At 42.9% G+C, this 25,423-nt stretch overlaps 2 protein-coding genes across 4 annotated transcripts in view; both read right to left on the reverse strand.

Annotated features, from left to right (window-relative positions):
- Nucleotides 1–9,427: 9,427 nt before the first annotated feature.
- On the reverse strand, nucleotides 9,428–18,201 carry TCF24 (transcription factor 24). Its single transcript, XM_023222315.2, has 4 exons — nucleotides 17,959–18,201; nucleotides 17,508–17,618; nucleotides 17,004–17,419; nucleotides 9,428–11,102 (listed from the first exon to the last, which is right to left on the reverse strand). The coding sequence occupies exons 3-4, from the start codon at nucleotides 17,394–17,396 to the stop codon at nucleotides 10,989–10,991; spliced, it is 507 nt and encodes a 168-aa protein (XP_023078083.1). The 5' UTR covers nucleotides 17,397–17,419; nucleotides 17,508–17,618; nucleotides 17,959–18,201; the 3' UTR covers nucleotides 9,428–10,988.
- A 1,513-nt stretch (nucleotides 18,202–19,714) lies between these two features.
- Nucleotides 19,715–25,423, reverse strand: part of PPP1R42 (protein phosphatase 1 regulatory subunit 42) — a 76,678-nt gene continuing 70,969 nt past the window's right edge. For 2 of the 3 annotated variants that reach the window (XM_023222314.3, XM_026455050.1), the window contains one exon: nucleotides 19,715–19,941. In XM_023222314.3, coding sequence (XP_023078082.2) covers nucleotides 19,928–19,941 — 14 coding nt within the window. In that variant the 3' untranslated portion in view covers nucleotides 19,715–19,927. The remainder of the gene's footprint in view (nucleotides 19,942–25,423) is intronic. The other variant, XM_026455049.1, reaches the window with a different exon arrangement.

Here is a 25,423-nt window from a genome sequence, read left to right on the forward strand (position 1 = left end):
CAGCTAGTTTTTATATTTTTAGTAGAGACGGGATTTCACCATGTTGGCCAGGATGGTCTCCAACTCCTGATCTCAAGTAATCCACCCACCTCGGCCTCCCAAAGTGCTGAGATTACAGGCGTGAGCCACCGTGCCCAGCCTAGAAGGTTCTTTTCATCCCTTTTTGCCTTCCCTGATCTCTTACAACTGAGTTAGGTGCCCCTGGCAGACACTTTTTGTTTTGTCTTTAGAAATGGGTTCTCACTTTGTTGCCCAGGCTGGATTCAAACTTCTGGGCTCAAGATCCTCCTGTTTCAGCCTCCCTCACATTCGGTCCATAGCATCCAGAAATAATGTTTAACCAGTGATCTGAGCATCCCTTGGCCCAGTCAATTTAACACAAAAAACTAACCATCATGTATGTCTAGCAAAGGCAGCATGCTTCCAGAGTCAGTCACTGTAGGGCAGCTTCCCGTTTGGCAAGCTGAGTTCAGGTCATGACAGAAGTAACAACTACCTTGGCAGCCCAGTTCCATGGAATGCATTTAGAAATTATTACTATAAATCCAGCCCAGGTTAGTTTCATCTCATAATTCTGTAAGTCACTAATAACCTATAAACTTCTCCCTTCCCTTCCCTTCCTTTCCCTTCCCTTCCCTTCCTTTCCCTTCCCTTCCCTTCCTTTCCCTTCTCTTCCCTTCCCTGCCCTGCCCTGCCCTCCCCTTCCCTCCCCTCTCCTCCCCTCCCCTCTCTCTCTCTCTTTCTCTCTCTCTTTTTCCCTCCCTCCCTCCTTTCGTTCCTTCCTTCTCTTTCTCTCTCCTTTTCTTTCCTTTTTTTTTTTTTGAGACAGGGTCTTGCTCTGTCACCCAGGCTGCAGTGTAGTGGCTCAATCACAGCTCACTGCAGCCTTGCCACCCTGGTAAGACCCTTTCTTTTTAAACTAGCTAAAGCAGATACTGCAGCCAAACTGATATACCTTCCTTACACGTGGGGGTGACTTTATGACCCAGTTCTGGCAATAAAATATAAGTGGAAGCAGCCAGGCACGGTGGCTCACGCCTGTAATCCCAGCACTTTGGTAGGTGGAGGCGAGCAGATCACGAGGTCAGGAGATCAGACCATCCTGGCTAACACAGTGAAACCCCGTCTCTACTAAAAATACAAAAAATTAGCCAGGCGTGGTGGCAGGCGCCTGTAGTCCCAGCTACTCGGGAGGTTGAGGCAGGAGAATGGCGTGAACCTGGGAGGCGGAGCTTGCAGTGAGCAGAGATTGAGCCACTGCACTCCAGCCTGGGCAACAGAGCGAGACTCCATCTCTCTATATATATATATATTTGTGGACCAACCGATGATTGATGAACAAAGGCACTGAAGCATGAAATAGCTGTGTGTGTGTGTGTGCATGTGTTTACTAATAATTAAAATGTAAAATAGGAAGTGGTGGAGGGCAGTGACATAGGAAGAGGGTTCATAAATCAAGTTAAGGGGTTAGACTTCATCCTTAGATCATGGGATACCACTGAAGGGATTTGAGCAAGTATGTTACATCCTCAGGTTTGCATTTTTTGATAGGTTACTTGGGTGCAGCCAATACTGAAGGCTGGGAAAACAGTCAAGGCTACAAATTATAAGGTAAAAATGATGAATACCTGCAATAATTATTCTTACATATGTTTACAAATGTAAGAATATCAGTAGGGATTTTGTTTTTTGTTTTTTTTGAGAGGGAGTCTTGCTCTGCTGCCCAGGCTGGAGTGCAGTGGCTCAGTCTCGGCTCAGTGCAACCTCCACCTCCCCAGGTTCAAGCGATTCTCCTGCCTCAGCCTCTTGAGTAGCTGAAATTACAGGCTCCCGCCACCATGCCCAGCTAATTTTTTGTATTTTTAGTAGAGACGGGGTTTCACTGTGTTAGCCAGGCTGGTCTCGAACTCCTGACCTCATGATCCACCCACCTCAGCCTCTCAAAGTGCTAGGATTACAGGTGTGAGCCACTGCACCCAGCCTGGTAGGGAAATTTTTTAACATGGCATTGCTAAGTCAGAGTGTGTACACTTACAATAGTGGGAGATACTGTCAAATTACATTTAAAAGAGCTTATACTCCCAACAGTACAAAAGTCCTCATTTCCTCACCTGCACTAATGATGAGTATTTTTTGTTTGTATCATTGACAGGTGAAATATGTTCTTCCATAGCTTTTTAAATGTGTATTTCTTAATTATGCCTGAACTTGTGTATCTTTTCATAAATATCCCTCCCTCCCTCCCTCCCCCCTTCCCTCCCTCCCTCCCCCCCTTCCCTCCCTCCCTCCCTCCTTCCCTCCTTCCTTCCTGCCTTCCTTCCTTCCTTCCTTCCTTCCTCAGATTCTCATTCTATCACCCAGGCTGAAGTGCAGCGGGACAATCTCAGCTCACTGCAACCTCCTCCCCATGGGTTCAAGTGATTCTCTTGCCTCAGCCTGCCGAGTAGCTGGGATTACAGAAGCCTGCCAACATTCATGGCTAATTTTTGTATTTTCAGTAGGGACGGGGGTCCTTGTTGGCCATGTTGGTCACGAACTCCTGACCTCAAGTGATCTGCCCACCTCAGCCTCCCAAAGTGCTGGGACTACAGGCGTGAGCCACCATGCCCGGCCCTGTTTGGTTTTTCTATGAACTGCTGCTGTTTCTTACCATTTGTGGAAGTTTTTCTTTTTTCTTTTTATTTTTTGGTGAGGGAGGAGGGACAGTCTCGCTCTGTCGCCTAGGCTGGAGTGCAGTGGCTCGATCTTGGCTCCAGTTTGTGCAAGCTTCTACTAAGTTGTTGGTGTTTTGCTTTTTTGAAATCTGAGAACTGATTTTATGTAAAGAGATTCACTGCTTTATCATGTGCTGTGATTTTTTCCTCTGGCTTGTGTTTTGTCTTTTGACCTTGTCTTTTGTTTTGTGAATTTATTTTTATGTAGTCAAAATTAGCCATCTTTCCCTTTAAGGCAGCTTGCGGGTTTTTGTGTCATGTTTCACCTTGCATGTTTAACTCTTCATCGAATGGAGATGATGAGCCAGGGAGGACACACCTGGCTTGCACTGGGCTGCCTACACGTACTTTCTCAGCTATTATTTCATATCAACTTTGTGAGCTAAGGGGAAGAAGGCAAAAGGCAAGAGAAATGTATTGAGAACAAACCCTATACCAAGTGCTTACCACAGTGAGAGACCTGTAGCAAAGGACAGTGTTTTCCAACCAAACTAGGGGTGCAAACTCAAGTACTTTAAGCATCCAGGCAGTAACGGAACAGGTAGTCTAGGAAAGGAACCAGGCTCTCAGAGCCATACTGCCTGGGCCTGAATCTGGGCTCTGATTAGCTGGACAATGCCGGGCAAGTTTCTTAGACTCTTTCCTAATGCATTTGCAAAGGTCCAGGAAGGTCCTCAGTATCACCACAGTCATTTTGGTGTGTTCTAAACTATATATAAGGTCAAATAAGTTGGAATACCGAGCAATTAGGTTGTAAATTATTGATGCAGATAGTTCATCTCTACTATATAATTGGGCTAAAATGTCCATACCATGACTGGAATGTGAGGAAGATAACGTAGCTTTATGTCCTGTATCATCTTGTTCTAGAATCCCCACTCCTTAAGAGGAAAACCACCTGCCAAACAGATCCCTTTTGATGTTAGTCTCTGTTCATTAAATATTCAGCCAAGTAAAAGATGAAGCTCTATCAGTGCTGTTTATACTCAATGGGCTTCCTGCCTGCCCTTCTCCAGCCATCCCTAGATGGCTTCAGGGAGCAGTTGTGAATCAAAAGGACATGGAGGGAGGGACTGCAGGCTCCCATGCTGACTGTCCTCTGGGTCTAGACTGCAGTGACATAGTGTCTGTCACCACGTGGTCCCTCAGGGTCATGCTGGCACCCACTGCTGAGATCCTGTATCCTGCTTACAATCTCCCCTTTTGGGGGCCATGTACTCTGTGGCCTCCTGTGTTCTGGCATCCTGGCCTGAGTACTCTCAGCAGCTCGTGACCTGTGGCAGCCTGCAGTGTGGGGCTGCCCTCAGGACCCTCCCTCAGCCATTGCTCATCTTGCCTGCCTGGGGTGTGGCTCTGGACAGAATCCAGAGCTTTGTCAGGCTTTGTCTAGAGAACTGTGGCAAGGTCAGCCCTTGTCTCCAATTCCTCACTGCCCCACGCTTCCCTATTCTTCCCAAGGTGGACACCAGTGGAGGTTGACACCTCCACTATCTCTCAGTGCTTTGGCCTCCCTTCCCTGTTAGCACCTTTAGTAAAACTCCATTTATAGACCTCCAATCTTGGCGCTTATACACAGAGGGCAGCTTTTGGAACTTAGAATTCGATTTTCTCTCTTCATAAAGTATGAAATTTAAGTCTATTATCTTGCTTGCTAGAGACTCTCAAACTTATTTTTGCATTTTCATTTCTTTTTTGTTGAGATGGAGTTTTGCTCTCATCACCCAGGCTGGAGGGCAATGGTGCTATCTCTACTCACTGCAACCTCTGCCTCCTGGGTTCAAGTGATTCTCCAGCCTCAGTCTCCCAAGTAGCTGGGATTACAGGCACCTGCCACCACTCCCAGGTAATTCTTGTATTTTTAGTAGAGATGGGGTTTCACCATGTTTGCCAGGCTGGTTTCGAACTCCTGACCGTAGGTGATCCATCCACTTTGGCCTCCCAAAGTACTGGGATTACAGGCATGAGCCACTGCGCCCAGTCTATTTTTGTATTTTCAAAGGCATACGGTGACTTCGCCTTTGGCCCTTAAGTCAATGAGTTAGGGACGCTGAGGGCCACAGATCGGTTTAGTAATTAAAAATATATTATCTCGGCTGGGCGCGGTGGCTCAAGCCTGTAATCCCAGCACTTTGGGAGGCCGAGACGGGCGGATCACGAGGTCAGGAGATCGAGACCATCCTGGCTAACACGGTGAAACCCCGTCTCTACTAAAAAAAAAAATACAAAAAACTAGCCGGGTGAGGTGGCGGGCGCCTGTAGTCCCAGCTACTTGGGAGGCTGAGGCAGGAGAATGGCGTAAACCCGGGAGGCGGAGCTTGCAGTGAGCTGAGATCCAGCCACTGCACTCCAGCCTGGGCGACAGAGCAAGACTCCGTCTCAAAAAAATATATATATATTTTTTCTCCTCTCTCCTCTAAACTGCTATATGCCCTAAGGACATTTACTTACATGAGAGTCCCTAACTCAGCCTGTAATCCCAGCACTTTGGGAGGCCAAGGTATGTGGATCACTTGAGGTCAGGAGTTTGAGACCAGGCTGGCCAACATGGTGAAACCCCATTTCTATTAATAGGACAAAAATTAGCCAGGTTTGGTGGTGTGTGCTTGTAATCCCACTACTCAGGAGGCTGAGCAGGAGAATAACTTTAACCTGGGAGGCAGAGGTTGCAGTGAACCCAGATTGTGCCACTGCACTTCAGCCTGGGTGACAGAGTAAAACTGTTTCTCAAAAAAAAAAAAAAAGTCCCCAACTCATCACCTATTAAGAAGTAGAAACTAAGTCTTTTGGTAGGATCTATTTCTTCTTCCACCCCTTCTTACCTCCCCTTTTCCTCTTCCTCAAGTTTGATTAAACCTCTATCTTGAAAAATAAGCTCCTACCTCCCACCACTGAACCATACTGTCCATTCCGGCAAGAAGCTCTACTTCCTGTCAACAAAGAAAAGGAATGTGCTAATGTAAGCAAAGTGTGTATCCCTAGAGTGGCCACAAGTCTGGGTGGGGCTCGCATAGGTTAGGGGAAGAGGAGAAACCAGTAGTCATTGCTTACGGCAAGTTTTCTGCCTTCTGTTAAGCCAGTTCCGCTACCACCATCACCCTAGACATTGTCCAGTGTCCAGTCTCTGGCACTGGCTGACTGGAGAGGAAAATAGACCACCTGGGCCCAGTCTTCATTACAGCAGGTGTGGCTGCTCTCTGGACCTCTCAGACCGAGTGTGGCTCAACACTGGTAGCTTTTGTTGTTCTGGTTTGGTTCTAAAGTCAGGTCTCCTCTTTGAGTCAGTCTCTCCTGTGTGTCCCTATAACCACACACCTATAGCAGGACTGGACACTGGTGGAACCGGCCTCTTCTTTCTAAATGGGGGATCTGAAAATAGCTTCGCACCTTTCCTCCTCTCTTGACTTGCTTGCCTCTGCCATTGCATACTATTATTTTTACTTGATTGTAGCCCATGTTTCAAGATGACTCTGGTACCGGGTCTTATGGCCGCAAGGTGGTACAGATGTTCTACATACAGAGTAGGGACAATCTTGCCTATGCCTACTTTTTAAAAATACAGCTTAATTAAAAAATTTTTTTTTCTCCTGAGACAGGGTCTTACTGTCTCCTAGGCTGGAGTACAGTGGCACAATGTTGGCTCACTGCAGCCTCCACCTCCTGGGCTCAAGCAATCCTTCTACCTTAGTCTCCTGAGTAGCTGGGACCACAGGCACATGCCACCATGCCCGGCTAATTTTTAAATTTTTTTGTAGAGATGGGTTCTTGCTACATTGCCCAGGCTGGTCTTGAACTCTTGGCCTCAAGTGATCCTTCTGTCTCAGCCTCCCAAAGTGCTGGGATTATAGGCACTGCACCTGGCCTTAAAAAATTTTTTGTTCCACATCATATATCCATCTACATAAACAATTAAGCTACCTTGACCAGGCACAGTGGTTCACGCCTGTACTTCCAGCACTTTCGGAGACTGAGGCGAGCAGAACACTTGGGGTCAGGAGTTCAAGACCAGTTTGGCCAACATGGTGAAACCCTATCTCTACTAAAAACACAAAAATTAGCTGAGCATGGTGGCGGATGTCTGTAGTCCCAGCCACTCAGGAGGCTGAAGCAAAAGAATCGCTTGAACCCGGGAGGTGGAGGTTGCAATGAGCCGAGATGGTACCATTGCACTCCAGCCTGGGCAACAGAGGGAAACTCTGTCTCAAAAAAACAAACAAACAAACAAAAAAAGCCAGAGTTAAGCTACTTTATAATAGCACACATTTAACATTTTTAAGTTAGTGATTTCAGAGTCTATCTGAAAGTAAAAATGGTTACAATAAATTTTTCTTTAGATGTCACATTGCTTGAAATGGCCCCCAGTTTCTAATGGCTAAAAAAAATGGAGATGAGTGATTAAAGTTCATCCCCAGGACATATTTCTTGGCCCTGGGAGGGCAGGAATGCATGAAATAATTAAGTAACATTCATATGCACAAGAAATGACTACTGACATAATCTTTAATAGTTAGGATTATTCTTCAGTTTATTATTTAAAACCTTATGACAGCTAAAATGCTAAGGTATAATTTATAATGAAAGCATTTGAGTGATTGAGGTATATTTCACTGAGCTGGTTTGTCCTATGAGTTGAAATTAAGACTTGTATAAACATAAAAAGGGAAACCTTTCCCAGATTTATGTAGTTAGCTAAGAATACTTAATGTCCCTCACTCCCAACTGTGCTGCAGTGCCATCTGTGCAGTGCTCAGAGTCTAAAGGCAGCAAATCTACAGGATTTAAGGAACATTTATTTTTCAGTACAACAGCTGCCTATAAGATCACCAGCTAGCATTACATAACAAAAGTACATATTATCTTTGAGATACACAACTTTACAGTATTTTCCTAGTGCTTTTAAAATTTTACAATCTTAGCTTTTGAGTTCTTTTAAAATGACAATAACAAAAACAAAATGAAAAAATCAAAAGTGCATGCATCAGAGAAAAACAGCAATACTATACTGTGTCTTACACCATCTGGGAAATTAGGTAACAATCACATCCTCTAGCCATAATAGGCTGGAGTGCAGTGGCATGATCATGGCTCACTGCAGCCTCAATCTCCTAGGCTCAGGCAATCCTCTCACCTCAGCCTCCTGAGTAGCTGGTACTACAGGCACACACACCAAGCCCTGCTAATTTTTTTGTATTTTTAGTAGAGAAGGGAAGGGTTTCACCATGTTGCCCAGGCTGGTCTTGAACTTCTGACCTCAAGTGATCCTCCCACCCTGGCTTCCCAAAGTGCTGGGATTACAGGCATGAGCCACCTTGCCTGGCCACCAGCAATGATTTAAAAAAACTCGGCTGGACGTGGTGGCTGACGCCTGTAATCCCAGCACTTTGAGAGGCCGAGGTGAGTGGGAGATTGAGACCACCCTGGCTAACATGGTGACACACCGTCTCTACTAAAAATACAAAAAAATCAGCCGGGAGTGGTGGGCAGGCACCTGTAGTCCCAGCTATTTGGGAGGCTGATGCAGGAGAATGGCGTGAGCCTGGGAGGCGGAGCTTGCAGTGAGCCAAGATTGCGCCACCGCACTCCAGCCTGGGCGACACAGCGAGACTCTGTCTCAAAAAACAAAACAAAACAAAAAACAAACACACAAAATCATTAATTTGTCACCAGATTAAGACAGAATCTGCTAGTGCTAGAGGAGTCAAAGTTCATAGCTTTTCAAATAAAATACACAATTGATATAATTTGTAGTAACCCACACGTAAAAAGAAAAGAGCATTTAGATTAAGCCATCTCTCAAAATATCTACTATATAAATTGAGATCAGAAGCAGTCTGATTTGTGGTTTCTTCTCCCTGCCAGCTAATAATAACAATACGATTATACATAGAGCCAACAAGCCACTTGTCTTATCGTGTCATGATAACAAATATAAATCATGTGTTCATTTCTAAGTGAATCATGTTGGCTGGCCACTGTAAAGAGATGTTCTGTATATATTAGATTTTTTCCTCAGCGGTGGCTCATGCCTGTAATCTCAGTTGTTTGGGAGGCTGAGGTGGGTGGATCACATGAGGCCAGGAGTTTGAGAACAGCTGGGGTCACATGGCAAAACCCCATCTCTACCCAAAATAAAAAAATTAGCTGGGAATGCTGGCGCACCTCTGTAATCCCAGCTACTCGGGAGGCTGAGGCAGGAGAATCGCTTGAACCTGGGAGGTGGAGGTTGTAGTGAGCTGAGATCTCACCACTGCACTCCAGCCTGGGCAGCAGAATGAGATTCCATCTCGAAAAACAACAGAGGCTGGGCGCTGTAGCTTGAGCCTGTAATCCCAGCACTTTGGGAGGCCAAGGCAGGCGGATCACTTGAGGTCAGGAATTCGAGACCAGCCTGGCCAACATGTTGAAACCCTGTCTCCTACTAAAAATACAAAAGTTAAGTGGGCATGGTGGTACATGCCTGTAGTCCCACTTACTCAGGAGGCTGAGAGGCACGAGAATTGCTTGAACCCAAGAGGTGGAGGTTGCAGTGAATGGAGATTGTGCCACTGCACTCTAGCCTGGGAAACAGTGAGATTCTGTCTCAAAAAAAAAAAAAAGAAGACAGCATGGTAAAAAAGAAGCTAACACCAAGCAGGCATCTATCACCTAAAAAGATTTTCAAAAGTACCTTCCGTGTTTGTTAAATATCCAAAGAGAGAAGCGCAAATTTAACAGACTAATTTTCAAATTAGTACTTTATTTTTATAATACCTCTTATCATGACCATTCACCATTAAAGAATTAAAACAGCATGTTCCTTTGAATCTTTGAGTGAAAATATGCAATTTCTCCTCTGTAATTTTCCAACCTACCAAAACCTATCATCATATCTAGCAATTTAATAAAATGTTATGAAAATCTGTAACAAATACACTTCTTTGGCATTAAAACAACTTATAACTGGATGAGAAGAATTAAAAAGTAATACCATCAAAGGCAAAGCTCTACTAACTATTTAACAGGATGACTTAGAAGTCTAATTATTCAACACATAGTTTTTTCCCCAGTTAAATGCTTTAAAAACTAGCCAAACTAATAAATCTTAAGAATTATTAGCAAGAAAACCATTTTTCCGAAATTCTTGCTGTTAAATTTAGTGTTTACAATTCAGTTTGGGGTAACTTTAAAGAAGTTTTGATTTCATTCCTTAGGATAAAGATTCTTTTTAGCACTTCTTATGTCAATAACTTATAATAGTGAATGGCTGAATCCAAATCTCATTTTACTTTTTATTTTTCCATGTTATATGAGTAGGTAAATATGTTTACAAATATTTAAATATACAAGTACTTTTCTATTAATATGTAGAGAACTTTTATTATATATCTTTCTTGCAAAAAGATATGCTTCTGTCACATTATGAGTATATTCACATTAAAACAATAAAACTAGGCCAGGCATGGTGGCTCTTGCCTATAATCCCAACACTTTGGGAGGTGAGGCGGGAGGGTTTTTTGAGCCAGGATTTCAAGACTAGCCTAGGCAACACAGTGAGACCCCATCTATACAAAAAATAAAAGAATTAGCCAGGTGTGGTGACATGCACCTACATTGTGAACTCTGCTGTCCGCTGACACCTGGTCTTCTGTTCACACTGGACTGCAGGGATTCCCAGTGCCTTCCACAAGTTGCAAACACAGTAAGATACAGAATAACCCTCTAGGAAGATTGGCCAAACCCTGTCCTCTGAGCAAACCATTTCTAATACTCCAAACAAGTTTTCTAAGAGGGAAAAATAACTACTTATTGAATTTATTGCATCTTCATATTACTGCAACAGTTTTCTTCAACTGAAGTGGCATCTTAGACCAACTTAAGCACAGTATGGTTTTCACAAAAAAGGAATACTGGTATATTATAAACACAGATTTTATCTTTTTAAACTAGGAAGTCTGCACTAATAGATATGAACTTTTCTGTTTGTAATAGATACACTATAGCAATGTGTGCATTCTTTAGCTACATACACAATTGTTTGCTTTCATGTGACTTCTTTTTTCTAATAATTTATCTTGCACTATATAGTAGTGACTCTCACACTGAACAGATAAGCTTTGTGTTTTATATAACACTGATTATTTCATTCCACATTTAGACAGATAAACCTGAACATCCAACTATGGGTTCACATGTAAACTTTCAGAAATTTTGTTATGTCTCACATAATAAATATAGAATTATGTCATAGTATTTAAAAACAATAGCCACCACTTCTACCAGCCCCCACCAGGGGACGGCCTAAGGCTGTGAGTCTGTTGGAGTGTTGTCATTATTTGTTTTTTCTCCAGAAACAGAATGCTTCAGAAACTGACCAGTAGCACCGATGTACAATCTTGATCGCATGGGCCATTTCTGAAAAAGATTATTTCAACAAGAATTCAAAAGTTAATATCTGTGACATATATTAACGTGGTCTACAATGTTAAAGATTGCAAACAGCCCAATGCAAATGCAATATTATGTAGCTAATAACAATTATAAGTATGAAGTACAAGGAACAACATGAAAAAATGTTTATTAATGCTCACAGTAAAAAACAAAAATATACTCAGACTTTGATTAAAATTTTAGAAGTAATATGTGTGCTTATGGATAAGAACTGCAAGAAATCATGAAAAATAAATATAGTTAAAGTGTAGAAAAATATATCTGCCTGTAATGTTTTAATTTCAAACTAAACCTAAAACAAAATTAAGCCCAAAACTAGATCCTTGGCTTTAAAAATATTTTTAAAAGTCCCAATTTTAGTATATGTGCTGCCGAAGTGAGCACTATATTTTAAAAAGTTCTACATGGTATTATGTGTCTACACGTATCAAAGGACCACAGTGAAAAGTGTCAACTATCTATACATGTTCTTTTTTTTTTTTTTTTGAGACGGAGTCTTGCTCTGTCACCCACCCAGGCTGGAGTGCAGTGGCACGATCTCAGTTCACTGCAACCTCCATCTCCTGGGTTCAAGCGATTCTCCTGCCTCAGCCTCCTGAGCAGCTAGGATTATAGGCACCTACTACCACGCCTGGCTAATTTTTGTATTTTTAGCAGAGACAGGGTTTTACCACATTGGCCAGACTGGTCTTGAACTCCTGACCTCAAGAGATCACCTGCCTCAGCCTCCCAAAGTGCTGGGATTACAGGCATGAGCCACCAAGCCCAGCCCCATCTATGCATCTTATCTAGCTAAAAACAGTATCTAGAAGTCATAAATATTAGAATATTTGGTATTATACTAAGAGAACATCCCGATTAAATGTCTGTCTGTATTGACATCATCTAGCTCTAACCTTTTGGTAATCATCACATTTGAATTACTGATGGTGATTTTTCTAAATTCATCTTTATGATGGGCAATCTCTCAAACAATATAATTTATTGCCAGACAGACATAATGATGAAAAAACATATTACATGAGTAGTTCTTTCAGAATAAAACTCTTTTTGGAAGGAGGCAGGTGTCATATAATCAGTTAAGTTCTAAGATCCTTAGAATACTACTTTTGTTTTTTTAATACAGAGATGGACTTAAAAAAAAAAAAAAAAAAAAGCAACTCCTAAAGGTCAGCAATCTGGTCCCATACTCTCCAGGGAGCAAGTGCTGCCTTATGTAAGCAGGCTACCTATCTTCATCAGCGAACACACACAGGCCAACTGCTAGTTACATAGCACCATAATATGTTTTTAAATGCCTGGCAGATAATCCACAGTGCTCAAATAGAGGTACAATTATTAACACGCCAAAGAACATTAAGAGCTCTGGGTTCGCAACCCAAGTTGCATATGAGACTCACCCAGAGAGCTTTAAATAAATACTGATGGCCAAGTCACACCCCAGAACAATTAAGTCAGAATGGACTATTAATTCTGTTACAGAGTTAAAAGAATGTAAGTTGAGTTAGATCTTAGATGGAATAATATAAACTCTCATTGCACTTGTGAGCACAGTTATTTTCACCTAAACTTGGACTCCAAATGTAAAACATAGCCATAAAGAATAAGTGGGCATGTGATACTATCTGGAAAGTTTTGTTCTGTGGCAACCAACCAAAGTCCTAATTTTTACTTTTTTATTTTGTTATATTATTATTTATGAGACAGGGTCTCATTCTGCTGCACAAGCTGGAGTGGCAGTGGTGTGATCATGGCTCACTGCAGCCTAAACCTGCTGGGCTCATGCAATCTTCCTGCCTCAGCTTCCTGAGTTAGGACTACAGGTGCCTGCCACCACGCTGGGCTAATTAAAAACTTGTTTTTTTGTTTGTTTATTTATTTGTTTTTGCAGAGGCAGAGTCTCACTATGTTGCTTTGAGTTCGAGGGTGGTCTTGAACTACTGGGCTCAAGTGATCCTCCTGCCTCAGCCTCCCAAAGTGCTGGGATTATAGGGGTGAGCCACCATGCCTGGACTCAATTTTTAAAAATAATACATATGCATTCCTATACATCCTAGGTGTATCATTGTCAGTGGTCCTATTCTTGGGATCTTTTACAAAGATAAACTAATGTGTTTTTTATGTTTATTTTTTTTGAGACGGAGTCTTGCTCTGTCACCCAGGCTGGAGTGCAGTGGCGTGATCTTGGCTCACTGCAACCTCGGCCTCCAGGGTTCAAGTGATTCTCCTGCCTTAGCCTCCCAAGTAGCTGGGATTACAGGCATGTGCCACCATGCCCAGCTAATTTTTGTATTTTTAGTAGACATGGGGTTTTGCCATGTTGGCCAGGCTGGTCTCGAACTCCTGACCTCAAGTGATCTACCTACCTCAGCCTCCCAAAGTGCTGGGATTACAGTGTAAGCCACCGTGCCCAGCCAAACTAATATGCTTTAGAAACTGGAGTGAGGTTTATCTGATGTATCAAGATCTGGCATTGTTATATCAGATTAAAGTCCTTCATTATACTGAAGTTCCCAGTGCTGTAGTGTTTGTGTCCCTCCAAAATGCACATGTTGAAGCTCTTACCTCCAAGGTGATGGGATTTAGAGACAAGGCCTTTGGGAGGTAAAAAGAGTTAGATTAGGTCATGAGGGACTAATACCCATTTAAGAAGAGGAAAATCGGGCCAGGGCAGTGGCTCATGCCTGTAAGCCTAGCACTTTGGGAGACTGAGGCGGGCGGATCATGCGGTCAAGAGATCAAGACCATCCTGGGCAACATGGGAATCGCTTCAACCCAGGAAGTAGAGGTTGCAGTGAGTAGAGATGGCACCACCACACTCCAGCCTGACGACAGAGCAAGAGCAAGACTCCGTCTCAAAAAAAAAAAAAAAAGAAAAAAAAGGTTGGATGCGGTGGCTCATGCCTGTAATCCCAGTACTTTGGGAGGCTGAGGTGGGTGGATCACCTGAGGTCAGGGGTTCAAGACCAGCCTGGCCAACATGGTGAAACCCCGTCGCTACCAAAAATACAAATATTAGCTGGGCGTGGTGGTGGGTGTCTGTAATCCCAGCTACTTGGGAGGCTGAGGCAGAAAAATCACTTGAACCCAGGGGGCAGAGGTTGCAGTGAGCCGAGATTGCACCACTGCACTCCAGCCTGGGTGACAGAACGAGACTCTATCTCAAAAAACAACAACAACAAAAAGCACTTAGTTTAAATAAGTGACTCAAAAATAACAAAACTCATTGTTTACCTATCATAGACAATGATTATAAAATAAGGGGCACGATAATAAAGTCATTTGTGTTCTTCTGCCAATGTAGAGATCTGAAATATATTCCTGTTTCTTAGACAATCACTGCCTTTTGGGCAGCTGATGCTGATGGAAATAAATTGCTCATACCCCACAGGGATTAAAAACTGCCATTTCAGGCTATGCACCAAGTTCCCAGTCTCTTAAACTTCCAGTTTCATTTGAGATGTTTGTTCTTTTTTTTTGAGACAGGGTCGTGCTCAGTTGCCCAGGCATGCAGTGGTGCAATGTAGCCACAATCTCTTGGGCTCAAGCAATCCTCTTGCATAAGCCTCCCCAGTAGCTGGGACTACAGGTGCACACACCACAGCCACCTAATTTTTAAAATTCTTAGTAGAGAGGAAGTCTTGCTATGAAATGCTCTTAATGTAAATCCCCAACAGTGGTAATGTGCTAACAATACTGATAATAAGGACTTGTGATTCAAAATAATGACCTTGAAATATTTGTTAAAAAGCTTTGATCATCAGGGTAAGACCTAACACTATGTTGTAAGGCAGAAAAATGAAGTTATTTTAGGACACTTTTTACTAAACAATAGTTTATAATGAGCCTTTAGTTAACCATAAAAGTACAAATAGGATATTTTAATTTCTTTCACATTAATCAAAGGTAGACAATGTTTAAACATTTTGGTAGTGTCTGTAAAATAATGTGTTAACAGTTAACAGGCAGTTTCAATTATGTACATAACAGCTCTTTCCTCTGAACTTCCGTAGCACATAATTATAGTTCTTTTATGGAAAATGTAACATTCTCCCTTCCAGTACTGTTGTTTCTTTGTTGTTGTCTCAATAATATGTTCATACAGGAAAGGGACTGATTCTTATTGTGTTCACTCCCCTAAAATAGTGCTTTGCATACAGTAAGAATTCAATAAATGTTTGATTTTAAAATATGCTTGATTTTAGTCACTTGTTCAAGCAACATTAATTTCATTTAAAAAAATCTTTGGCTTTGTATCATCTCTAGAGTTGTCTTTTAAAATATTCAATTAAAACAATCAATATTTACAAATAAAAACTTATGATTATAAAAACATTTGGTACATGAATCAAGTGCAAAAAGACGCTTGCTATGCTTATTGTTACATGGAAATGACGCTTCTAACATTATTCATTCAAAAAAAGCATTCCAAGAAAAAATAAGATGAAAAGCATCTTGACTTCTCATTCTGAATTATATCTCCCATAAAGTATTTAACAGATGCTCTTTGTATTACAATCTACTTAATGTTAAAATAAACTTCCTTAGAGTATAGGCAAATGTCAAGTCAAAAGAAATCTAATATTAATGATATATCCAAATAGCAATCTAATGAACACGGTAATACAGAACCCCTTAATAATGACTTTTCTGCTGAGATTATAAACTTACAAATGAGATAAGGTATATCATAATTATAAATAATATTTCATGTCTTCATATTTAATATTGAAATGATTTAAGTCTATCATTATGATTATATTTGCAAAGTAAATTTTGTTAAAACTTACCACAGAATTGTAAGTTCAGTTAATATCAGAGGGTGTGCTTTACCATACTAAATAATTTATTGAACACTGATATACTTAAAGCTAAGTCTTAAGTATTAACTTTGCATTTGTGTGTGTGTGTGTGTGTGTGTGCGTGTGCACGCGTGTGGCCAAATATTTCAGGGTGATGAAGCCAAAACTCTGAAAATTTAGGTTTAGCAAATAATGAGATGATGCATTTGGAACAGAAAGATTAGTGTAAGGTTTCAAAACAATCAAATTTAGAAGAAGAGGATGATGCAAAAACCGACTACTGCAATAGGTAACGAAGCATAATCATATATACCATGTTAAGTAAAAATTTTACCTATATGTAAAGAAATTACGCAAAATGGATTCTCTTGTCTAATTTTGTACATTACAGACTTTGAATTTAGTAATCAATTCACTCAACACACATGCCAATCTATTGCGAACGTATTTAAAAACACTGTAGTTTTTTCTAATACTTTTGGTAGCTGTCAAGTATATGATATTTAACCTTTATTTAAACGGACTGAAATTTTACTCCATAGAGATGCAGAACGATCTCATTTGTTCTTACTAGTTTTACCAAAAAATTTCAACAGTGTTTTCCTAGAATCACTTAGGGCCATTACTCCAGTGAAATCTTTCAAATATCCCCTAAAAATCAATGAAAGCGTAATTATGTAAATAAAAGATGCTTAAAAACTCTCAGAGGGTCATAATACAACTCAGATATTAAACATTATCAGGATGTGCAACCAAGCCCCCATTTCTCACCTTGGAAGGCACACAAATCCTTCAGAGGCATCCTGTAAGGGGCCTGCGAGACTCTTACTCAAGCCACCCCGGCTTTAAACGCCTCACCCGCCACCTGCGAACGGCGAAGGAGCAGCCTCTCGCGGCGAGGACCTTGCCACCAGTACCCTCGCAGGCCGAGGTCGTTCTCCCGGTCGGCTTCCCGTCTCACCCGAAAAGGTATGAGAGCATCTACCCAAGACAGTGACTGGCAGGGCGGATCAAGGTGTCCTGGTCTTGGCCCCAGCCCCGCGGTGCGCCCCCGCCCGCTTACCTTGACCGGGTGCAGGTAGCCATCGCCGCGCAGGGCGCCCAACCCGGGGTCCGCCGCCGCCGCCTCGGCGTCGTCCTGAAGGCTGCGGGTGAGGTGCGCGATGTAGGTGGTGGCCAGCAGCAGCACGTCCAACTTGGACAGCTTGGTGTCGGGCGGCACTGACGGCAGCGTGCGCTGCAGCTCCAGGAAGGCGTGCCGCAGGGTCTGCACCCGGCTGCGCTCCCGTGCTGCATTCGCCGCCGCCGGCCGCCCGCTCCCGGAACGCGCACCGCCCCCGGGGCCCGTCGGCCCCGGCCCGGTCAGCCGGGTACTCGAGTCGCGGATGGCGGCGGCCAGGGGCGCGGGCTCTGCGCTGACGCTGAGAGGGCTGCCCGCGGGGCGGTCGCGGTCCATGGCAGCTTCCCGCGCCGCGCGCGCTGCAAAGGACAGAAGGTGCGGTGAGGCCGGGGGGTGGTCTGGCTTAACCCGAGTGGCGCAGCCCCCTGGTTCTCCCCGTGCGCCCACTAGCAGCCCAACGGGGCTGAGGGCGCTCTAAAGCGAGCTCGTTTTGCCTGGGGAGCGTTTGGCCTCCCGACGTCTGGGGCGAATTGCGGGGCTCCGGAGTTCTTGGGCTTCCTAGAAGGATGAAGGGAGGCGCGGTGCCGGCTTTGCTTTTCAGGGGCAAATTAAGCGAAACGTCTACTCTACCCAGGAAGAAAGATTTCGGAAGCTCAGCTCGGGATCGGCACTCGTTCGCGATTCGGCGACTTTAGCCAATCCGGCGCGCACGAGAGGTGGCGCGGCTCCTCCTCGCCGACGCCGCGGAAAACCACGGCTCACCAGCCGCCCTCGGCCTTTCACGCCAGGGGGGATTTCTGCCCGAGGAGTGGGGGACCTTTAGCCTCACCTCGGAGTAATCACCCGCCACCGTTCCAAGCCCAGGAGCCACACAGTACGCGTCTGACGGGCCCCTCACCTTTCCTGGAGCAGCTGAGTGGAGCTCCGCTCTGCCGTGCGGCGGGAGAGGGGCGTGGAGCAGGGCCTGTGTGGCTAGGACCGCACTGGTCACTCCATCCTCGTCCGGCCGAAGCCCAAATCGACGGCTGCTTCCAACTCACGCTGGCCGTGACTTTTATGCGGGCGCCCCGCGGCTCCGGCCGGCTACGGCAGGTCGGGCGGAGGGCCTGACCCACCCGAGGGGCTACACCAGGTGCTGAAGCGGCTTAGAGGGTCATTAATCAAACCGCCCGGTGGGGCAGGCTCAGGGGGCGGGGCGTCCTCCTGGCCCCGCCGGACGCCCCGCCCCTCGGTTCAGCGCCTCACTCTGCTTTTCCAGAGGCGCCTCGCTGAGGGCGGTGTGTGGAGAGTCTCGGGTGTCGGCTGCCGGCTGCGGTGGGGCAGGGCTGGAGGCCGCGGGTGAGGCCTGTGGTTAACCTCGCGCTGCCGAGGTCCTACCTCCTCGGGTCCTGTCTGATTCCAGGCCGCTTCCTGCTGAGGCGGGAACGTTGCCGTTTGGTTGAGCGTGTCTTTTAGGCTCTGTGAGGAAAAGTCGAGCGCGCCACATCGAGGCGCTAGCCGTTTATTCTACCACAAGGTAAAAGATTCATACTGTCCTAGTTACCCTAAAGCTGGGAGATACACTGCACTTCCTAGCAGACTCCGAATGCTCCCGCTGTCTGTAATTCTTTAAGAAATTCCCAGAGCAGGCAGCCCTTGGATCGTGGGCGCTTCTCCCCGGGGACGCGGACCTTGCTGACTGCCCCCGCCGCCCCCGCGGGGGCCACCACTCTTTAATTATTTGGACATTCTTTTCTGGTTTTGCTCTTGTGGACCCACGGGAAGCGTGACTTGCAGCGAGGCAGGACCCGATCCCAGCCTTCTTTAGAAAGCGGGCACTGCGCCCCAAGGCCTGTTCAGAGTCTCCCCAGAAAGCCATGGGCCCCCGGCCGCCCCAATCCGCAGCGGTTTCTGCAGGTCCTGGACCCGTCGCCTTCGTAGGTGAAATCTGAGTACTTTCCAACAACATAATTAGAACACACTCGAAACAATGCCTGCAATTCGCAGAGTAGGATATTTTCTGTTTTTGTGTTTGAGACAGGGTCTCTGTCGCCCAGGCTGGAGTGCAGTAGTGCCATCTCGGCTCACCTCAGCCTCCAACTTTCGGGCTCAAGCCAAGAGCACGATATTTTCTTATATTCTTTGGGGTCAATCGGAATATCAAATTTAAAATGTCACTGAAGAAACCGCGCTCTTGGATATGCACCATCATTTAATACTTTCCAGTAGATTTCTAAGTTGGAACTACTGTAACCAAGTCGTCAGCAGTCCTGGTGGCACTATTTGGATGTACTGGTCCACAAATTAAGTACATTAGTGAGTCAGAATGGTACTTAGGCTTTCATCTCAATTCCCACCCACTAACTGTAATTAGATTTACACTTTAGAAAGAAGCACACCAAAATTCTATTGATTCAAAAAGAGGTTTGGTGCGGTGGCTCATGTCTGTAGTCCCAGCTACCCCGAAGGCTGAGACGGGAGGATCTCGTGAGCCCAGGAGGTTGAGGCTGCAGTGAGCTGTGATCGCGCCATTGAAGGGGCTTCTATTGCTGAATGAAAAAGTACATATTTTCCCAGTAAATTGTATGTAATGAGGAATAAAGCAACTAGATCCCTGAATTCACAGGTGGAAAGCAGTATTTCAGATTCTATAAAGCAGCAAATCAAACAATAACTTAAACGTTTTTCTATGTGAGGTACCATAAAGCTACAAACCCACAAAAGATATTGTTGCCTAGTCCTATAAGGTTAAAAACAAAATCAAACATTTCCTGTCACTTGAGGCTGAATTTACTCATTTTCTGCAAACAAATTTTCTTTTTCTTTGGGGTTATGGAAAAGGTGAGGTTCATGCACATCATTTTTTGTCAGCAAGCTTTCAGATTGCTTCAAAGAGAGATTCCTGTATTTATAGAGAGGGGAAAAAAGCATTAAATTAAAACAATGAAAGTATCCCCAAAAGGTAGCAAACATATAGAATCTAGGGCAAAATAACAATATTAAAGGCTAATGATTAGTCACCAAACTGTGTGACTCTTGTTGGGCTTTAAAAAGGAAGCAGAAAAAAACATTTTCCTCTTGATGTAGCGAAGAATGTAAAAAATCTGTGATTTGTGAGAGGTATGGAAATAATATTAGAGGAAAGGTGGACCAGGTCTAAGATGAGGCAAATTTGAGGTGTCTGGGGCTTCTTATATTTTGCACCCAGATTGTCCTTATAATGCAATATAATCACACATATCAATTTATTCCATATTGTTTTTAATATATAAATGTTTTATATGTATATAAAACAGTAGATTAATTGGTACTTTTTTCACCCTTCAACTATTTCCCTCATTATTTAAATTGTAATTCACATAGTTAAATTCACCCTTTTCAGTGTAAATTCACCCAGTTCAGCAAGCTTTCATAAACATATGTCTTATAACCATCAATGCAATAAAGATATAGAACATTAATTCTCCAAAATTATCTTGTGCTGACACTTTGCAGTCCACCCTTTCTCCCACCTCCAGTTTCTGGCAACTGCTAATCTGTTTTCTGTCTCTGTAGTTTGCCTTTGCTAGAAAGTCATACAAATAGAAGCATATTATATAGTATGTAACCTTTTGAGTCTGGTTTCTTTCACTTAGCATAATGCTTTTGAGATCCATGTTGTTGAGTATATCACTAGTTCATTCCTTTGTATTGCTGAATAGTATTCCATTGTATGGATGTACCACAGTTTGTTTATCCATTCCTCAGATGAAAACCTTTGGAACTGCAGTGAGTTGAGATTGCGCCACTGCACTCCAGCCTGGGCGACAGAATGAGACTCTGTCTAAAAAAAAAAAAAAAAAAAAAAAAAAACCTTTGGATTGTTTCCAGGTTTTGGTGATTATGAATAATATTATAAATGTTCAGGTACAGGTTTTTGTGAGTATACGTTTTCATTTCACTTGGGAAAATAACCAGGAGTGAACCACTAGCTGCTAGATGTGTTAAATATATGTTTACCTTTTTTTTGTTTTTTTGTTTTTGGAGGAGGCTCTCATTCTGTCACCCAGGCTGGAGTGCAGTGGTGCGATCATAGCTCACTGTAGGCTTGAACTCCGGGGCTCAAGTGATCCTCCAAGTGATCCTCCCACCCTAGCCTCCCAAGTAGCTGTAACTACAAGCATGTACCACCATGCCCAGCTTAATGTTATAAGAATATGTCAAACTGTCTGGGTACAGTGGTTCACATCTGCAATCCCAGCACTTTGGGAGGCTGAGGTGGGAGGATTGTTTAAGTATAAGAGTTTGAGACCAGCCTGGACAGTATAGTGAAATCCTGTCTGTACAAAAAAGTTTAAAAAATTACATGGGCGTGGTGGAACACGCCTGTAGTCTCAGCTACTCAGAAAGCTGGGGCAGGAGGATTGCTTGAACACAGAAGGTTGAGGCTGCAGTGAGCTGTGTTTGAGCCACTGCACTCCAGCCTGGGCAACAAAGTGAGACCCTGTCTCTCAAAAGATAAATACATAAATAAAATAATGTTAAACTACTGTCCAAAGTGTCTGTACTATTTTTGCATTCCAGCCAGTAGTACACGAGAGTTCCAGCTGCTCCATATCCTCGCCAGCATTACCAGCTTTTGTTTTTTCTTTTTATCCATTCTAGTAGATGCATTTTTTAAGAAAAAATTAAATATTTAAAAATCAGATGATTTCGTAATCAAGATATCTCACTTGCCAGCTAGTGTGATGCATGTCCATCTGGCCACACCATTGTGGAGCTGAATAGCTACAGTTGCCTTTAGTTGGGCATGTGCTTTCCAGTTCACCTTAGTCACCTCCTCACCTGTTCTCATTTATTAACTTCCTGTTCCTAAGGGTGGTTTTGTTTGAGAGTCCCCAGCAGAGTACTTGAGAGGTTGGCTATTGGAGTCAGTGAGCTGTGTTCAAGTCCTAGCTCTGCTCATGGCAATTGTGTGACCTTGGGTCCTTCTGATTGTACCTCTCCAAGCCTCATTTTCCCATCTATAAAATAGGGCTTATAGTATTCTTAAAAGACTTCCACTGTCTTTTAAAATTTGTTTGGATGGGCTGGGCGCCGTGGTTCACGCCTGTAATCCCAGCACTTTGGGAGGCCCAGACGGGCGGATCACGAGATCAGGAGAGAGAGACCATCCTGGCTAACACGGTGAAACCCTGTCTCTACTAAAAATACAAAAAATTAGCCGTCTTGGTGGCCGGTGCCTGTAGTCCTAGCTACTCGGGAGGCTGAGGCAGGAGAATGGCGTGAACCCTGGAGGTGGAGCTTGCAGTGAGCCGAGATTGCGCCACTGCATTCCAGCCTGGGCGACAGAGCGAGACTCTGTCTCCAAAAGATAAAAATAAATTAAAAAATAAATAAATAAAAATTTGTTTGGATAATGAAGCGTCAGCTTTCAAAATATAGGCATTTTAAAATGGAAAATAATTCTTTTGAATTAGGTCTTATATAACTCTTGTTCACAGAGTAAACCATTGACAGAAGTCACAAAAACTAGCTTGTTTTAACTAAAACTAGTCTGTTTTAACTAAAAAAAGTTTTTGTTTTTTGAGATAAGGTCTTGCTCTGTCGCCCAGTCTGGAGTGCAGTGGCACAATTGCGACTCACTGCAGTCTCAACCTCCTGGGCTCAAGCAATTCTCTCACCTTAGCCTCCCAAGTAGCTGGGACTACAGAGAGGTGTTACTACACCTGAATTTTTTTTTTTATGGAGATGAGGTCTCACTATGTTGCCCAGGCTGGTTTCGAACTCCTGGCCTCAAGCAATCCTCTCTCCTTCCTCAGCTTCCCAAAGTGCTGGAATTATAGGCATGAGCCACCTCACCCAGCCTAAAAAAACTATATTGCTTACCACTATTGTGCTTTTTTTGGGAAGGAGGGGAGTATCTTAATTTCAAAATGGTTCTTTGAAAACTGCAAATCCAAATATTAACATTATACCTACATTACTGACACACATAAGCTTATTTTTGCATATAAATTAAAGACTGTTATGTTTAACAAAGCAAAATTTGCAAGTGAGTTTATATAACATAATTCCAGAGTTTTGTGACTAAAAGTATCTGAGTTTTAAAAATTCTTTCCTAAGTACATAGATCTGTTGTTACAACTGTTCAAACAACCTTAACAGTGGTGAAGGAAGGTTGTTTTGACTGTTATTCAAGTTCACTTTTTAATTCAAAGAAATCTAACGCTTCCATATTCTAACAAAGGGTACTAGGTATTTTATAAATAGTTAATATACAGTGAATATTTCCTGTGAATTATGGGCCCCAGTGATTGTATTCCTTAAAGGTATCTGAAATTAAGGGCATTTTTACCCAGCTAGAAAGTTATTATTTTTACATTAACAAAAGAGATGGATTGACTTTATTAACATTGCTTGGGTTTGAAAGATAGTTAAATAATCAAGTAACAATTTGTTTTTTATTGTATGGTGCTACAGAGTATTTTCAGTGGATTTTATATGCAATATATAAATGTATTTAATGTCTATTTTAAAATTACTAAGGCTCAAGCACCTCGTAGCATGTTTGCAGAGAGGAAACATCTGTCAGAAGTATTTACTGTGACAAACACAGAAAGAAGCAATAATGTGTACCTTTTTGTTTGTTTAATACCATATTTTAAAAAATTGAACAGTGAAGGCATTTGTTCAGAATCAGCCTTTAAATAAAAAATAGTTTTGACCTAATCGTTAATTAAAGTATACATTGATAGTATCAAGTTCAGTTTGAGGGTCAAAAACAACGTCAATGAGTCTGACTTTTTCCTCCCAGTAGGGAAAGGAGGCTTGTATAAATATACATGAGCACAGATTGCATGCATTTATAAAAGAAGTGGAAAACATTCCCCTGTCTCTGGACAGATGTTGCTTCACTGGCTCCACATACGATACAGGCACAGCCCCCAGTGTGTAGAACCCTAAAGGAGTGTGGGGCACATACCTTCAGCTTTTTGGAAGGTGCACTGTAAGCTTCTTTCCACCTCTGAGCAGGCTCCCCACCTTGAATATTAAATATAGAGTGTAGGGACACGTCTGCTGATGCCAGCTCATTCTTTCCCTTAAAGTAATTAAGGCAAGGGGTAGTTTTAATCAATGTTCTAGAAACTAAAAATCTGTTCTTTGTGTTTGGGCTGAGTATTTTGTTTTTAACACTTTACTGACCTTCTAGCTTTATTTTCATTATCTCCTAGATTTATGTTATATTACTAAAATTAGCAAAAGGCATGCCCTGATAATCTATATCCAGGGTTTGATGAAACTGTAATATATTTGATTACCTTTTATTAAAGAGAGGTAGAACTGATAATCTCATTTAATACAGATTAAATCTTTTGATATAGTAAAACAATATTTTGGCATACCTAAGGTGAAATTATTGCCTGAGGAAATAATAAGCATTTAAACATTTATTTAATGCTTTTGCACAGGATAAAATTGAAGACTCAGGATTGAACATAATTGGCTTCACTTGATGGTGGCTGAGGCAGGATATTCTTATGTTCTCACAGAACCCTTCTGGTTTGCTGGCTTCATTTAGGACAGCCTATCTTTGCAGTACATAGTAGTTTGTATTTTTAAAAATGCATTTAGTTCTGTATTTAGTGTTCATAGTTAGGAAAATGAGGGTAGAGTGATTTGATGTTTTATCAGTGCAGTCCTAGTAACTTGAGCTTTGCTTGGGGCTATAGAGTATGTGGAATGGGCCACAGCTCACTATTGATCTAACAACGTACGTGGCAATGTATATAATTCATCAACATTGTTTTCTGATGCTGTGTCATTTTTATTGTTTTATTTTCTTCCTTGATGATATACTCGCAAGGTTTTTCAAAATGCTTGGCAAAGAAACAAAACTTAAGAGCACTGTTGTGGAATTGATAACAGTTGTGTAAACCTTTAAGAAACTATTGTGCTATGGACAAGTAGGCAGTGGTTTGGTGGTAATGACAATGGACATAAGCAGTAAATATCTCACATAGCTCCTGTTTTATTGTGAATGGAGAGGAAGCAAGACCAAAACGAGGACTCCCTGCGTATCCTTTCACTTCTTCCCCAAATAAAGCATTTTCCATACCCACCGACCTTCTCTCTCCTAAGACTGCATCCCAGCAAGCCTGAGCCACTCTGCAGGGAATAGGGGTAGGACAGTGCAGCAGTAATGTTCACAGGGCTTCTTGAAGTGGGCTATACTAGGCAATTCTAAATCATCATCCCTTGATGGGACCCTGCAAAGAGGGTCTCATGATAAGCCCACTTGACCTTCAGTAGGCAGTTCTGGGAAAAGGAAAACGATTCCAAAGTATGTCCCCTGGCTCTGTTTACTTTCTCAATGAAATATGCTATTGGCCTTTAGTATATTG

The sequence above is a fragment of the Piliocolobus tephrosceles genome, chromosome 7, assembly GCF_002776525.5.
Source record: "Piliocolobus tephrosceles isolate RC106 chromosome 7, ASM277652v3, whole genome shotgun sequence".
Lineage (NCBI taxonomy): Eukaryota > Metazoa > Chordata > Mammalia > Primates > Cercopithecidae > Piliocolobus > Piliocolobus tephrosceles.

What these genes read in the sequence shown, in the direction of transcription:
- TCF24 (XM_023222315.2), bottom strand. Translation starts at nt 17,396, where the DNA reads ATGGACCGCGACCGCCCCGCGGGCAGCCCTCTCAGCGTCAGCGCAGAG. An exon ending in GCTACCTGCACCCGGTCAAG is followed by an intron (nt 11,103 to 17,003) that starts GTAAGCGGGCGG and finishes AATCTTTTTCAG; the next exon opens with AAATGGCCCATGCGATCAAG.